Source organism: Phaethon aethereus (genome assembly GCF_964289735.1).
Source record: "Phaethon aethereus genome assembly, chromosome: 1".
NCBI classification, from domain to species: domain Eukaryota; kingdom Metazoa; phylum Chordata; class Aves; order Phaethontiformes; family Phaethontidae; genus Phaethon; species Phaethon aethereus.
In genome coordinates, this window is record NC_138575.1 from 37987042 (window position 1) to 38004763 (window position 17722).

The following is a 17722-nucleotide window of genomic DNA, read 5'->3' on the forward strand; positions in this document are numbered from 1 at the left end:
GGAGTGCAGGTGGACACGGAGGGATGGCTATGCCCAGAGCTGTTCAAAAGTCAGAATGACTGGGTAGTCAACTTGTTCTTTTGAAGTTGCCATGCCAGAGGCCTATGCCCAAGGCCATTCTTGCATACGTGGCAATAAACCTTCATTAAAATGGGAGCTTGATATGGAAAACAGTTGTTTCTCCCCTCTCTTACTTACTCAACCAGTACTAGCTGAAGCACAGTTTTGTCTAAGACTAGGCTGGAAATTAGGAAAATGCACATGGAAGTTAGGGCCCAGAAAAGACGATGCGGATCCGGATGATGCCAGTTAACCTAAACCGACATCCTGTGTGGCCAAAGCAGGCCACAGGCTACAACCAACAGGCACTAAAGGCAGAGGAAGGTTCTTTCACCCTGACTGTGCTAACAGTGTCTCCTGCATCAGGAGCCAACGCTCAGCAGCCTGAGGGCTGTAAATCCACACTCTCCCTTTGCCTGTGCAGTAACTTCCCTACAGTGAACAGTATCTCTGCATTTACCAATGTGTTGGTTTTGGCTGGGATAGCTATTATGGGGCTGTGTGTTGGATTTGTGCTGGAAACAGTGTTGATAATATGGGGACGTTTCCACTATTGCTGAGCAGTGCTTACTCAGAGTCAAGGCCTTTTCTGCTTCACACCCTGCCCCACCAGTGGGTTGGCTGGGGCTGCACAAGAAGTTGGGAGCGGACACAACTGAGACAGCTGACCCCAACTGACCAAAGGGATATTCCATACCATAAGACGTCATGCTCAGCATATAAAGCTGAGGGAAGAAGGAGGAAGGCGGGGACGTTCGACGTTATGGCGTTTGTCTTCCCAGGTAACTGTTACGCATGATGGAGCCCTGCTTTCCTGGAGATGGCCAAACACCTGCCTGCTGATGGGAAGTGCTGAATGAATTCCATTTTTTGCTTTGCTTGCGTGTGCAGCTTTTGCTTTACCTGTTAAACTGTCTTTATCTCAACCCACTTTTTTTTTCTCACTTTTACCCATCCGATTCTCTCCCTCATCCCACAAGGGGGGAGTAAGCAGTTGGGTGTTGCTTAGTTGCCGTCTGGAGTTAAATCATGACAACCAAGTAAAATATTAATGCTAAAACGATTAAGTGATTTGCATCCTATTGTGCAGGAAAAGCAGTACAACATGTTTGAAACAAAGAAACTCAGCTTTAACTGCATATAAATCTAAAGTAAGTAACTTTCAGATACAAAGAGCCGAAGAGAGATGTTGATGGTACAACAGACTGATAGTAAAACCTGGGGAAAGCCCAGGTGAGTAAGAAGAATTATTTGGGATCTAATCAGCAATATAGATGCAACCTTTGGAGTATAATGTTTATGCCAACCTTGTAAGAAATTTTAGGTAGTCTTTTTTTTTTTTAAACGCTAGAGTAAAAATGTTACTTATGGAATGTTATGTTTGAAATTATCTCTAATTTTGTTTCATGCTCTTGCTGTCTCTCATGTGTTTTCTTTGAACATGATAGCCATAGCGCTGCATATTTGTTACATATAGAATTAAAATAAACTAACAAAGGTAAAGGAATTTTCCAAAGGAAAAGCAGAAATGCTTTTCAGATCAGCTGCTGTTTTCAAATAGAAGCCAGAAAGAACATCAAAAGAGAAAAAAAATCCCTTGTAGGCAATGCTTTATCTTGTATTTCCTACAGAAGTAGCAGACTGCCTAGACACTAAAGATACCTTTTATTTTAAAGGCAAACAAATTATTTTAAACATAACTGAACTGTAAATATTTATTAGGCCTCTTTTCCACTTGGTTCTCTGAATATGAATACTCCCAAAATAGTCTTTCCTCTGAAATTCTCAGCTTTAAGCCAGTGAATCTGACTAAAAAACAAACATGGCAATTGCAGAAACATTTAGAATTTTTCTTTAAAACTTTCCACCCCCACCTTCAACCATGAGCATTTTGCCTAGTTTCAAACCACAGTGCTTGGGCCAGGCTGAAGATAGGAGACACCTTAAGACCAGGGAACACCACTAGCCTTGGCCCGTCCACCTCGCATCAGGCAAATCTGACAGTGAGCCTGCCTTGGCTTAAGCTTAGATTTCTGAGAGTAAAAAGCAGGAGGCCAGAAGACGCACAAAAAAAATCTCTCAGCCACGTTAGGAATGATGTTTTGACAAACAGCCAACCAACCAATCTGACCATTGACACAAAACGTTAAAAAGTAACAAGATTGTTTGCACAAAAAATAACACCATACATTTTGACTTATGTTTCTTGGGCAGTTTATCAGCCAACGCAACTGGTGTATAAAGCATCCCACATCTCCTTCAGCTAGTCACCCTGCCCCAGCTTTACGGGTGCTGCTACACTAAATAAAACTAGTCTTTTGTCACCCATCCTATCCTACAGCTACTAAGGCACACTGAGATCATCTCTAAGGTGTGTATCTTTTCCCTGATCAAGATACTATTGGCAAATAGAATAAAACCCTGCAATATTGCTCACATGCACACCAAGAGCAGCCTATGGTATTTTATACTGTCACGCAGCAAACACTGGGATGGACTGAAATACCTCTATGGCTTGTTAGCTCTGCATCTGAGCTCTCATTATCCAACACGAACAAACTGCTGAAGGTCTGCAGCTGAACCAGGTCCACAAGCACAGCCATGCTAATCGATGGCCTTCACCAAAGAGATAAAACCCCTTTCACTGGGATTTGCACCACCAGGCTTTTCTGCACATTTGCTGATGGCTAAAAGATATACATGGTCAGTCACTGGTGTTCAGGGGGCACGTGATCCTTCACTGAGACACAGTAACTCAGTGACATGTGTCTGAACCTTAGATATTACTGGGCAATGCTTGCCACCAACAGCATCTGATTTGGTCCTCAGGTCTCTTACCAGATACTGAAGTCGCTGGCGTTCGGTCTCTGGAGTGAATTCTGAAGACATTGGAATGACTTTGCCATTTCGGATTATTATAGCCCTGTAATAGTAACAAAACATCATCAGTACAGAAAAAAAGTAGTAAAAAATACCCAGAAAACCACAAGGTACAGTCACACTCCTAGTCTCTTCAGAGTCACAGTAAAATAAAGCCATTTCTTTTCCACTGAAGCTGTCAGCAGAACAGGATAATAATTCCTGCCCTGAGTCCTTTAGGCTGGATAACAAAGTATATTTGTATATGCCAAGTTCATTTCAGAGCTCACAAAAACATCCAAGCAACAAAGGCAAGAGTTATTTCAGTTGATGTCTACAGGGTATCCTTATTAAGTGAAATGCAGACACCCAGAGGAAATGCTGCAGAATCACTGATTGTAGAACAACTCTTCGCAGGTTTTAATCCCAGTTGTGGCTGACAATATCTAAACTACTGGCTTCAAATGACTCATGCAAGCACTTTCCAATTATTGATTGGTCGTATGTCATGTCAGAACATTTCTACTCCAACAGCAAATGGAAATGGCAAAGCAAATCCTGTTTAACACAAATTTAACTAGTTATCTACTGAAAGATGATGGGTAAAGGCAAGACTATAGATCAGCCAGATTTCACATAGGCTTCTGCAAACGGCAGAGAAGAAATTCTCTCAAACACCTGCCTGTTGCACCTTAACAATCTGCTATGCTGCACACAAAATGTGGTATGATTCTGCCGTGGTGTAATGCCACCGGCTGAAACACAGTCACAAGAAGTAAGAATTTACCCAGTATTGCTACCGCATTCTGTGGTCATGTACTCACTCATAGAACTACGTTATCTTTCCATTATTTACGCAGCTCTGTATGGTATAGTAAGTGTAGTAATAGTTGGCGCTTTCAAAAAACCAGATGAGCTATGTATCATCCCAAAGATTTTAATGCCTGTTTTGGAGCTGTTTCTCAACGATCAGCAGATTAATTCAGCGTTTGGATAGTAGCAGTGTACCAGCTCTCCTCTTGAATTTGCACAGAATTCGGTGTAGATAAAACAAGTAACTCTCAGTTAGATTCCAATTTCTATATGCTTTAAATGGTCTCCTTTCTGTGATCTTTTAGTCCTGTTGATATGATAGTTACGTGCTAGTTTACGTCTGTTAATAATTTGATCAATTTGTTGGCATTGCTTCTGTGCCAGGTATTCTGATTGCACTGCAATGCAACCAACAAATACAGTAGGCACACGAAGACTGAAAACTTAACCTCTAAATTCAAAACACAGGCATCTTGAGAAAATCAGACCAGGTGCAAACCTGCTTGGTAAAAGTAGTGGCACTGGATAACTTTGCCAGTCTTCTGGATATGATACTGGACTAAAATTGTCTCTGAATAATCATCTACTATTGTTATCATGCAAAAGGAAGGAGCATTAACAAAGAGGAAAGGAACTGTTCACATTTCTGAGATTCACGTGGCAAAGAACATACAGGTACAGGATGGCACTAGAATGGAAGAGGTGGGAAAAGGCTCTAGTGATGAGGGGAAAACAGCCCTGCTTGAACAGGTAACAAAATTGCTGCTCCTGGACTTCCAGCACTCCCTTGCAAATAATCTCATGTAGAAATTAGAGGTGACAAGAGTGCAACGTACATACTGAAGGCTCCCACTGGCCCTCCACTACTACTATTAAAAACAATATTGTGTGCTTGAAATGAGACAATGGTGGTTGTGACTCATTAATTTCTTAAGAGAAATTTGTGCAGAATTTTTGATGGATTTTTTTTCTACTTTATAGGACCTGAATACATTACAGGCTTACAAAAATGCCAGTCCAATTAAAAATAATAAACATTTGCTGAAAATTCTTCCTTTGGATTTCTGAGACAGTAATTTAAAAATAATTAAGAACTCCACCACCTCTTTTCTGCAACACCACCGTTGCTTTTATTTCTGCAGTTCCTGAGGTATTCAGCTTTGAACCAGACTCATTTACTCAAAGACAGTGGACAGTTTTTATAACCTTTCCATATGTAATTTGACTCACTTGAGTAGGCCTCCATTTAAGAGGACTGTGGGTTTAGTACAAAGTAAGTACTCTGGCAACAGTCTAGACCAGACTGATCAAAGGAGCTCATCAGACACTAACCAAATTTTACACACTAGTTTAAAAGAGTCATAAGGTATCTACTGATCCTGTGCTTGTCTGAAAGAGCTCTATAAAACACACGCATTGATATAACTGCTAGCATGTCAGGCTAATTTTTTAATTATCCTTTGCTTTCCCATTAATCACCATTTCACAGGAAATCCATGTTTTAAAGACCACTCAGACCAGTCTGGCGTTCACCTTTTTCTTTGTGCACACTGACATACTTCCTCTATACGCTGATAGCTATCATTCTCACTTCTATGGGTAGCATTGGGCCCTGAGGGACTCACATCATATAAAAAGCAATTCAGAGGCAAGTGGGTCAACCTTTCATGGCTCAACTTATTTTCACTAGAAATTGCAGCCACCTGGGATGAAAAGCACAACCCAAAACTAAAAAAAAATAATGTATCTTTGCAGGGGGGAATTAAAGCAATGCTGTTGATACCTGATAAAACAGAGCCTCAGTTTTATGTTTTTCATTAATTTTTTCAGCAGTTGGACTTCATTCAACTTGAAAGTTACAGCTGCTCATAACAGTGAAATTATTTGATCCGAGGAATTAGACAGCTCTAGATATGAGTAACGAGAGGGACGCAGACATACATGTACAGGTCACTGGTCTAAATTCAACTCTGGTGGGCTCATTATCCTCTTACCAGTCTCTTTACCTTTCCACACCAGCTGCTTAGCTGTTTCGTGACATCAAAGGGTATTTCTGATGGGCCCAAGTGACAAAAACGGGCACATTCGTTGGCCGTCTCACTGGAGAGGCCAGGCGCGAAAGCCTGCCCTGGGAGCCACCCTGCTCCGCGGGACTTTCCCCTGTGATTGAAGAGGTGCTGAATCAGTCCCTAATTGGGGCTGGAGTCCAAACTGCCCTTTCCGTGACCTCGCAGTGACAGAGCTGCCAAGCACCGAGTAAAGGCTTTTCCCACCGAGCAACCTCCAGAGCCCGGAATTCAATAGCCCAAAGTCAATAACTGCTCACGGGGAGGGAGGCTGGCTGACGCGGCAGCCACAAACAGTCCTGCAACTGCTTTTAGAGACCCACTCTATACGGTCCTGCAGGGAAATTAATTTTGTCTTTACACTTCCTAATGGAAGAAGCAGCAACATGGCGTTACGTGAGCACTACTGCTTCTGACATCCGTGAAAGATGCATGTATGCAATGAAATACTGCTCTGAAAGCATTTAGCTCCCCATGCATTGTGGAAATATGAATGTATTATTTTATACCAGAATACAGCCATCCTATTAAACCGTCAGAAATAGCTATATAGGAAGCAAGAAGAACTTGAAGAGATGCGGTGCCCAGAGAGCATCTGATTCTGCCATGTTTAATAGTGACATTTTAATTTCAGCCACACTGGTGAAACACATTACAGCAGAGCCACAGGGCGAGCCTGCCAAAGGCTGCTGCCTGATTCATGTTTACAGGGAACAAGTATGTCAACACTAACCAAATATTCTCTGATGACAAGGTTGCTTCAGACCCATACTAATCATTAATTTTTATCACCAATGAAGCAGTAGTTAAAGTTTTTTGGCAGGAGAGGCAATCGGGAGTCACAGATCTGCAGCCCCCTCAGTGCATTGCCCTCCAAGCTCTATGGCTCCGATGCCCTCTCCATGCAGCATCATCCACAGCGAGCAAACAAACAGGAGAAACTGTTCTTGAGTCTTGAGGCCATGGAGACCATTAAGTCACTTATTTTGATCCCTTCTATAGACTTACGAGTCCTCTCCCCTCTTTTGAACCCAGCTACCTAGCTCCCAACAAACACCAACTACAGGATTGTACTTGCCCTTGCATTTCACAGATCCGTGCTCTGCTAGACAAAGAAAGTATGTTCACCTAATCCAGAGCTGGTAAATATTCATAGAAAGCAGGAATATACTGGGGGAAAAAAACTCCCTCAAAAACAGCTGAAGTAGCCTAAAATGGAAGAAGCAAGATTCTGATTTTGTATCTCTCTTTTGGGCACTTCACTGAGTTTTTCTGATCCAGACAAGCCGTGCCCTGAACAGCTAAATGCAGAGCAGGAGATGTTCCAGCGCCTCGGTGTGTAAGGCGGGACTGGCTGTCACAGCAAATCCTGCAGCAGACCACGTCCACTCAGTCACACGCAAGTGAAGAGAAACACCAGGAGGAGCTTAAAAGGCTGCATGTAAATCTACAGAAAGTACTAGATTTATCTTTTGGATTGACATAACGGTGTAGTCCATGATGATCAGCTAAATTCACATAGAACCTTAAGTATATGGTTATTTTCTATGTTCAGATTCAGTATTTTAAAACTCTATTTGGTGCTTTAGTATGTATCTCATTTTAAAGTATGTGGTGAATGAAGCAACAAAAGGGTAAATATCTGCCACTGTGTTGTACTGCTGCTGTCACACTCAGGATGTAGCAACAACGCTGGCTTAAGGAAAATATTAATGTATCAACTGCTTTTGCATTTTTCATATGGATAAAACAGTCACCTCTCCTTAAATCAAGCAGGGTTTGATTTTTTTTTTTCTTTTGTGGAGAACACAATCAGCTGAGAATTGCACAGCAGCCTTTCTGAGCTTCTTATGAGAAACAGACAGAGGGAAACTCATACATTTCAGAGGAAGCTATTGTTGGTTACTCTCATTTAATCATACAGAGAAAGAAACACTTTAGTGAACAAGGTCAAAAGTGTAATTTCACTGCTGTCATGGGTCTATTGGGATTCTGGTGTTCAAAACAAAGAGGCATCTCCTACTGTTAGGAGTATGCAGGGGACACCCTGATTCCATTACACACTTTTTCAGCCCAAAATGATTTGAAACGCAACATTAAACTGCACATTTCTACATCAGAGGATAAAAATCTGGTAAAGGTGACAAAGAGAGACTGTTCGGAAAACCCTTTTTGACAGCGTGTATCAATTCCAAGCCACAGGGAGGATGTATCCGTTTTGTCAAAAGGTGTTAAGCATTGTGGATTCGGTACAGATGAAGCAGAAGTGTCTGGCCTGTCTGAAGAGGTATTAGAAATGTGTCAATGGAAAAGAAAGAGGGATTAAACTGACAGAAAGAATAAGGCAGGGTTTTATTGCATTCAAAGGGGAGCCAAGCAGCAGATTTTCATTAGGTGTGTCACAAAATAGCTGAGGAAAAAAAAGAAAGTAAATCCTAGAACTACCTAATCAGTCTACATGGGAACTTGTTTACGATGGTAACTAAATGCATATATTTAAAGAAGCCAAGGAAGAGTAATGCTAGTGTCTGGTGAGCTTCAAACCAGTTTTGTTTATTTACCTTTTCTCAATTGCTAAGAAGTGAAAGAAGAAGTGATTATAAAAAGATTAAAAAGAAAGTTTCTCTCCTCTCTAAATACTAGAACTTACAGCCATTATGATTACTGGTGACTTTTAATACATCCAGCCCTGGCACCTTGGTTTCACCTATTACAAACTGAATTACTCTCACTTAGTCCATGCAGATTAATTTCTCAATGTTTCTTTAGAAACCAGGTGAACAAACACCTCACTGCACTGGCAATAATCATGGAACCATAGCGCAAAGCCTTTAAATTATTTCCTTAATTTTATGAATTAAGGCAAGCTGGGGATAGTGAAACAAACCATTATGTAACGTTTAGCTGGCATTAAAACAGGTCCCAGCGATGACATATACATCACCATAAAACTCAAGAGGTGAAAGCAGCAACCCTCAGCAATACCAATGGAAAAAAACCCTGGCTGCCTCCCACCCGTAATACCCAAGAGATGTTTAAAAAAATGCCCCAACTCCTACTCAGCATCACTACCAAGAAGAAAACAAGCAAGCCAGGGAGGGGGTAGAGCCAATGAAAATTGCCTCTGTCCTCATTTTCCATCTACTGCCACTCAACAGTCCTGCCACCCAGGTTTCTTCACATTTTTCAGTGCAAACATCAGGCTGTCTATAGAAATACTGTGACAGAACAGAAACACTGGACCATTTTTCTCTCATCCAAACAAAGCCAACATTAAGAAGGAACGCACTCTCCCTGCTTGTGGCTCTTCCTGTGACAATGCAGCCTCACTGAGTACACCGAGGTTAAAGCAGGCTGCTCCGACACATTCATTCATCATCACTTGGGGGGAACTTCAGCTCCCTCAAGCCAATACAAGGTGCGAGAACTTGCCTGGGTGAAGCATTGCACAAGGGCAAGGTTAAAGTAATTTCCTACAGGAGTGTGTTTCGGCATTTCCTGCAGGAACAATGAAGAACCTTCCCAAACTTCTGCTAAGCCCTTCTGCAGACTGCCAGCCACGTTGATTGCTCCGAGGGTTAACATCTTGGCAGCACAACCGCTGAGTACAGCCCTGCTCCGGCAGGAGCCAGGTGTTCCCAGGCATTTCATTCAAGGGTCTCTTTTCATGTCCTCGCACCAGCATGGAGCCAAGTGTGCTACACCTCTCCTGTGGAAACACGAGAACCTCCTCCTGCCTTTGAAAAGAACCAGGGAAAGAAATTATGAAATCCAGTCCCTGCAATAAACCCTGAAAGTCGTCTTTCAGAGGCACCTACAAGCACACGAGCTGTTCCTGTGCACACATGTGTAGAGCTTTACTGTTTTCAGCTACCTGACTCATTCATATTTACATTTCTAATGCTTATTTACAATATTTATTCTGGTGGAGAAGGCCTTTGGGCAAAATGAGGCTGCTGATATACTCTAAAGTCACTATTCTGTTTTCACTAAATGGATTATTTTTAATAAAAGGATCACAAATAGGCAAGTAGAAGCTGTTTCTCAAAGCAAAATAACATCCATAGATTTTCACGGAAGGGCTGACTTCTCATCTACATTAGCACCTGAGCCAGTCAGCATCTTCCTTACTGCCACCAAAAATATTAAAATCTGAATTTTTTAGAACTGATCTCACATTCCATCCCATGTATTCAACTAACAACTTAGTATGCAGCAGTTAAAGGGATTTTCTACTCCTGGCAGCCTCCTTGTGCCGTATATATTGCATTCAACAGCGAGAAGCACTTGGCCATCACCAACACTGTAACTAAATTGCTTCAGTTGTTTCTGCATCACTACGCACTCTACAGTTTCAAATTAAATATAATACTGAGCTTGCAGGTTGTCCACAGAGGAGATAGCTTGCAGAAGACACATTACCTGGCCATTTTTGACCCCAGGAAGTGCATGCTTCTAGTTCTCGGTGCCTCTTTGGTGGGCTGCAGCTTCATTCCCACGGGACACTCCCGTGAGCTCCCTGCTCTAGTTTAGCTCCTCAGGTGTATTGCTTGTCTGATGCAATCTAACTACGGAGTTATTATTAGCAGCTGGCTTTATTAACTTCATTTCATTTTAGGGATAATTATGGATTTTTTTTTTGTGTACTCCCACCCCATCACTAATGGGATGGCACTGGCTATCTGTATGTGATTTGTTTGTTTCATCAGGAAAGTCACTTTTTGCTATTGAACCAGTGGTGACTTTATATGTTCACCTATACACTTCTAATATTTTCTACTCTGATTCCAGTAGCACTAAACCAAAAGCCAATGAACTAAACTAAAATGCTCTGTAATTAGTTGTGTGTACTTTCCTGTTGGTTTACATCTGAACCCACCAATCTCTCAGAGAGGACTTCAGCTGGCAGCTAGAAAGCTATTGCAAGCCAGTTTATAGTGACACTGCTAGCACACAAAAAATGGTTCCAGCATCCTTAGATTGGAGATTTGCTGACCTCATGGGATTCATTTGCCCGTGATGATTTCAGTGTGATCTTCATAAGAAAACAGCCAAGTCCAGGGTTGCAATGATGATACACCATTGCGTTTCTGTATCACGGCTGAACAACGTGCCACCAATTACTCAGGCTGTGCCAGGGAAATGAACAAAGAAGTGCAGTCACGTCTCTGCAACCAGCTCTGAGCCTCAGGACTGGTATCTGTGGAATCAAAGTCTTTTTCCCTGCTGTCCAGGATATCGTATTCATCTCCAGGACAAGTTACTATGGCAACTAAACCTGGGCTTAGTGGATGAAGGCATCGCTGTGCAAGTCAGTGTTTATTTTGCCAGTAATACGGCTGGGATATGGCTGACCACGTAAGACAGAAGCAGCACAGATTTGCCCCCCACTTCCCTGCTCTTCAGTGTCTTACCATCGAGGAAGTCAGAATAGCTTTTAGCACCTAAAGCATCACATCTTCTTTGATCTCAGCTTTTCTGCTTAATTCAGTGGCAGTTGGGAGAATATTGGAACAAGCTGGACCGAGAGGTAAAAGCAGACTGAAAGTCGCACCCTCTGCTTACTCTGCATCGGTGAATTTTTACCCAAGCCCTGCTTCATTCACCCATGCAGGACCGACAAGGGAGCCCTTGCTAAAAGCCCCAGGAGCACGGCTCAAGCTGCATTGCTTGCCTGGCAAGCTCACTGAATTCAGGGGATGAGAAAAGCTTTCCAACACAGCAAAGACTGCAGCAGACTTGAAACATCCACCAAGCAGACCTAGGGTGCTCCCCTTGGCCCTCCTCCCATAGTACAGGTGGGAGCTAGAGGTCTAAGGTGCCCAGCCTGCGTGGTGTGCCTTGGCCCTGGCCCCGTAATTAAGAACCTGCAGGTCTCTCTGTGGTCATCTACAAAAGCACAGATTAAAAAGACAGTTTTGAGCTTAATGCACTGCACTGTGAGATCAGGATTCTGGTATACTTGCTTATACCACGAGCTGTCTCTATTAGAGGTCACAGGCTCTTTATGCATCAGTAAAGTACTGGTAAAAGAGTGATCAAAATTACATCTTAGCATCCTTTGCCCATCTTCCCTCAGACACTACAAGCTCTACAGGCTACACATGCAACATACATGCAAAGATGTTATTACAGTAGGAACTTTTCCTTGGTCAGTGCTTATATTCACCAATAAAAAAGGACAGCAAGAGAACCTTTACTTGCAGCAGCAGCAACCAACTTTGTCTGGCTTGATTAGTTTGTTTTGTTGTTGTTGCTTTGGGTTTTTTCTTTCTCTCTCTTTTTTACTTTTTTTCTTTTCCCGTTTTAAAGGCTGAAAACTTATAAGAATTAACGTTAATAGAATTCACCACTCCTGGAAACTAATACCAATGAACCGTGACTTTCCAGTTTACTGAGATTACTTGAATAGCCAAAATTCATCTCCTTCCTCATAATCTGGAACATAAGGACTTCATGGGTAGATGATGTCTGTGCGGTTAGGACCACGGACTTAACTGAATGTACCACTCAAAAATGTTTACAATAGCTTCAACACGGGCTAAATTGCCACAGACTTTGCTAAGGCATACAGTGTCCCAGGAAAAAACAAGAGTTTGGAGAAGAGGTAGGACATTCCTTTTGTCTTCAAAAGCCTATGAATCTTTACTGCCAAATAAATCGTTTCTGCCAAGTCAATGCTGGAAACGACGTGCCAGTACCCCAGAACTTGTCATCCACCGGATTGCTAGAAAACGTTCTTCCTCATCACTGCACTTTGAGTGCAATGACTTATTTCTGATACAACACCTTTTCTCCACACCTCAGTTAAAGTGTTTCCTGAAGTGCCTCCAAAAGCTTTACCCAGCACAAAATCCTGCAATATCTGAAGTTGCTGCTGTTCCTATGAATCCTGTGCTCCTGCTTCTCCCTGGAAGGAGGCCAGGCAGGAGAAGGGAAGCAGAAGTGCCTTCTGCAGGCCTGCAAGTCAGACTTCCAAGGAAAAGAAGCAAGGGAAAGAAAGAGATGGGACTTGGCTGTATCTCCTGAGTTCACACTCACACTGAGATGCCATGCTCTTTTCCAACATTTTTTGCTAGACAGGACCAGACTTCTCCACCTACCAAACTGCAGTCAGTGAAGGAGAAAATGCGTTGTTTTAAAATTCAGTCTCTCATCACTACACAGGCTCCTGAGCTGACCAGGCTTAGGTCATCTCTTGCCCTGAAATGATCAAATATTTATTATTTTCAAGTGATTCTGTCAAAGAATTAATAATAATCTAAAAAGGGGATGTGCACATAGATTGGCCAAAATACAATCTGTAAGTGTTACTCTCGCCTCCTGGGACGCATCCTTTCAGGATTTGGAGGAATGAGAACTTCAGAGGATAAATAGGAGTCAGCATGGATTCCATACTCCCAGGGTGAAAAGGGCCTACACGTGGTTCAGAGATTTGCAGCTCTTTTTGTCCCATATTTAGGAGGGGACAGGAAAAAGAATGCTTTTCCAAATACTGGAGACTGAAGAAGCTTTAGTAACTGAGTTAGTCCTTCTCTAGAGACCTCTAAGTACTAAGTACGAAGCACAGTTATTGTTGTTTATGCAGTCACGGAGGTAAGGAGACAGAGAAGTCTTGGGCACTCAAGGAAAACGTGGAAAACATACAACATTTAGATTAGAAGATGGGTAGTTAAGAAAATCAGAAAATTAAAGTTTCTTAAAAATACTGTAAGCCAAAGACTAAAGCAAACTATCTCTACAATAGTAATATACTAGAACACTTTCTGGTTTCCATCCTTACACAGTGTTAGCGCTTCTGGCAAAAATGCTGGACTGCCTTGAGGAAGAGGTCAGATACCAATGAGCCATAAAAATGGGTCAGAATCATCAGTTCTGACTTCCCAGAAATTCTATTTAAGCTACAGTGCCAGTCAGCAGATATGTGGCTGTTTCCATGCCTCTCTCATTTACTTCATAAAAGCAGATTAACCCCCCCCGATTTTGCTTCCTACAATGAGAACTATGCACGAAAGAAGCAGCTGACAAGGACCGTGACACAGAAGAAGAGGTAGTATAAATGTAGTGAGATCCAACATAAGCAGCAAATCCAGAAAGAACTGAAACAGTAAACAACAGCAGAATTCAATTTTCAATTCACTATTTTATTACATCTGGGAATCTGAAGCACCAATGAAGTTGCTTAACCTGTACCGAGATGAAAGCACCACAAAAACATTCACTCAACAAGCTCCTATCATTTAACAATCCCAAATGCCTTAGCATTAATTCTACACTTGCAAAAAGGAGGAGAAAAATCTATTCTGGACATGAGGATATATGTTCAAGCAGAGGGTGAATATGCCCTGAAAACATAAGCACAGGGGTGCAAAAGCAAGGAGGCAAAAAGATGATAAAAAAACCTGATGAAGCAAAGCAAAAAAATCCAGTGATCCTGCGAGTCTGTGAAGCCTCCAAAACATCAGGCTCTTTGCTTTGGTCCCATCTTCTGCCAATAAATCAAAAAAAGCCCAAGAATCCATCTGCAGATTTAGCGAGTGTTTCAGGGCCTATGGAAAAGTCAAATCAACTTGTGGTGTTCTGCTTCTCGTATAATGATAAAAGCACAGCTACCCTACATGGCTCCAACACAGCACAAAATGGCAGTGCCTGCAGTCTCTGAGCAGCTCTTCAGCCAGACAACATTAAAGACAGAAGAACACTCGTGCCAAAGGTAGTTAATATAATCACATTGCATTACAGTCACTGTAGTGATACTGGGCAAATGTTATGTTGCATGAGGCTATACAATAATTGGGCAGTAATCAGTAAAAACATTAAGTCCCTGTTTTACTACTGCTTCATCACTAGCTATAAAACAACATCCTAATAAAGAGCATAAAACTAAAAAACCCTGAGATTAACAAGGCTTGTTATGGCCGTTTAGAAGTAAAAGTCACTTTAGCAATATAAAATTGAACAATACTATTTAAAAGAATGAGCAGAGAAGATTTACTATTCCTTATTAAAAAAACCCAGCAGCTATTCAGAGGGCCTGGCCTGGTTACCACAGTGTATATGTCAAACTGGTAAGCAAAGCACAGCACATCCATGCTCACCAATAAGCACTATATATTGGATAGCTGACTATAGCACCATCAGTCCCTAATTACACAACCTTGCATAGACAATCCTAACCACTGAGGGGAAGAGAGAGAGAGATAAACATTAGAAAAAGCTTTGGACAACATTCAGACATGAATTTTGACTGTACAAGTAGGTATATTTATGGCAGAGTCCAAGAATGATTAGACAAGCCATTAGAGAATCAAAGTGCCTCCCTCCAAGTTGCTTTTAGCGGGCTCTAAATACATCACCTCATTTTTAGTAGGGTTCTGGTATCATGTGCAGTTAACGTATAATTATTACAGAACTGTGATTGCATCGTTAGCAGAAGTTTAATTATATCATTGACATTAGTGATGCCATAACATCAAGCTCAATAATAGTTCATAACAAAACCTACAATTAGCACAATTTTTCCTCCCTTTTACACCAACCAAAAGCGTTCAGCTTGGAGAAGCCTAATAGTCCATACAGAGTGAGCTAGGGCTGAACCTGAAAGGATTGCTGGCTGGTAATTTAGTAATATGGTAATTAAAGTCTTTTCATGATGTAATTACACATCAACTACAAAAGGACAGCTGCTATACAACACTGCCAGGGTACGTGGCATGAAATGATTAGATTTGAGAAGCTTTGGTGGTTAAACTGAATACCACAGACATAAGTCTGAGGTATAGCTGGCACCGCATAGCACATTATTATTCAAGTCTCACACTTGGTGTTTCCTTAGTCTCATTGTGATAGTAACAGTTTGTTGTACGTACCTTGGTCCTGTGACAGCAGAAGCTGTTCAAAACCCACCTTTAAAAGCTTCAGCTGTTTTGAAGTTGCCTGGAATTAAAAGACCTAACCTTCTTCTGGGCAGAGGCAGTACAAATTAGGTTTGCATGAACTGAAAATGTTTGTTTCCCACCCCTGCAGCACAAAACCTCCTCTCACAGACTCTAGCCTGTGGGAAAAGTAGCTTGATTTATTTGTAGGCTTTTTCCTGTACAGAAGCAAAGAGGGGAGAAGGAGAATGACGACAGAGAAGAGGCACAAACGAGTACGTGAACTCAAAGAAACTAAAGCTTGACTGAAGAACCGAGGGGTTTGGCATCTGGTTCCAACAGCAACAGGCACAAGTCCCCTGTCTGGGTGAAAAAACAAACCCCACCCTTCTCAAGCACAGACAAACATTTTTTTAAGTAGTTTCCTTATTCTTTTTCTCACCATCCTCATTTCTATCCGTACAAACCATGAAGCTGACCATGCAAGGCATGAGACAGCAAAAAGGAACACATTTTTCCAACTAACACGAATAAAACTTCTTGGCTACATGACTGGGCTCTTAAAAATACAGGAATGCACTGTGCACCCTGGCAGTAGGGACAACCTCAGAGTTTCTTTTCTAGTCCTAAAATGTCCTTTTACTGATGAGGAGCAACTTAGATGTTTCGCAATAGCGGTTTTTCTCCTGTTCTGAAACATGAGAAGAGGGAATTTGGTGGGAGAGGCGCCCAGATCAACTGATCGTCTACACTTTAAAGCTTTTATTTTCTTGAGCTCTGAAAATATAGAAGTGAGTTTATTTCTAAGTGAAAGATTTTTGGAATCCAGAGAATTCTCCTCAGCATGCAGAAGGTTTCTATGAGGCCCATTTGCAAAGTGCAAAACCAACCTATTTTGGATCTGCAGGGACCTTGTTATCTACAAGACAAGAGGAATGAATAGAAGAATTTGAGTCCTAGCTCAAACAAGACCCAGCCTTGCCAACGGCTTTCCTTCTAATTCCTGTTCTTCCTGCTTTTCTGCAGACCTGTTTTTGATGGGCTTGATGAACATTCACAGTCTATTGAAGACTTAGTGGTTTTATCTACAGTGGATGCTTGGGCTAACTCAGGATCACCAACAAGAAGTTTCTTCCCGTTGGGTATCAGAAGCTGCTCTTGGGAAACACATGAGGAATCCTGGGGGAACTGGGAGCAGCCAGTCATTTAAGAACAAAGATCTCAATTACTCAAAAGTAGGTCCTGCATGGCCAATTTTACACAGCACACATTTAAGAGACAGTAAAGCAATTTAGCTAACCCAATGGAAAAGACTCAACTGTACTTCAAGTACAATAGCACGGGAAATCAGGATTATTTCTAATTCAATGGCAAAAGAGATAAAATTTAGTGCAGCTAGTGGTTCTGATGACTAGATAGGTAGCCTACTCAAACATGTTTGCAGCTACTCTGTGAGGGCTCATTTGACATGAAAAAGATTCAAATGTCACTTGTCAAGAGGAATTGGGCGAGCAATTTGCTATATAAACAGCAAATTCAGCTTATTAAGAACAATCACCAACATGAAAAGAATAGGAACTTTATGCACAAAGGATTTATCTGACTTTCTACGCAGTTTAAAATGGCAAGAGGCAACAAAATTGTTAGGTTTAAACTACAAAACCTTTTGCAGTTGACTGCTGTGTCTGTAAATACATTGTGCACATAGTGCAAAAAATTAACTGTGTGTGCACAAACCTCAAACATAAACGCATAACTGTATCAGTCTTCACCTAAAGACAACATGGTTCAATACCTTTGCAGACTTTCATTCCTCAGCTGCTAACTACGAAAACACAACAGCAGTCTGTATCATGCCGGGAGCTATTGTCCCTAGCCTGTTTATCCCAAAAGAAACATGTGAAGGTCTAAAGTCTTGCAAGAAGAACCTCATCTCCCTCTGATGGTGATATGTGTAGAGAGAGAAAGAGAGAAGAAACGAATGCAAGTGAGAGATTTCTAGTATGCTCCTAGCTTTAGCTAAATCAGAAGACAACGAAAAATCTTCTT

The 17722-nt window shown here is 41.7% G+C and overlaps 1 protein-coding gene across 1 annotated transcript in view; it reads right to left on the minus strand.

Annotated features, from left to right (window-relative positions):
• The window catches only part of PPM1H (protein phosphatase, Mg2+/Mn2+ dependent 1H), a gene marked incomplete at its 3' end in the record, with an annotated part of 135796 nt that overhangs the window by 34643 nt on the left and 83431 nt on the right, over positions 1-17722 (minus strand). The window contains exon 5 of the mRNA XM_082013925.1: positions 2899-2983. Coding sequence (XP_081870051.1) covers positions 2899-2983 — 85 coding nt within the window. The remainder of the gene's footprint in view (positions 1-2898; positions 2984-17722) is intronic.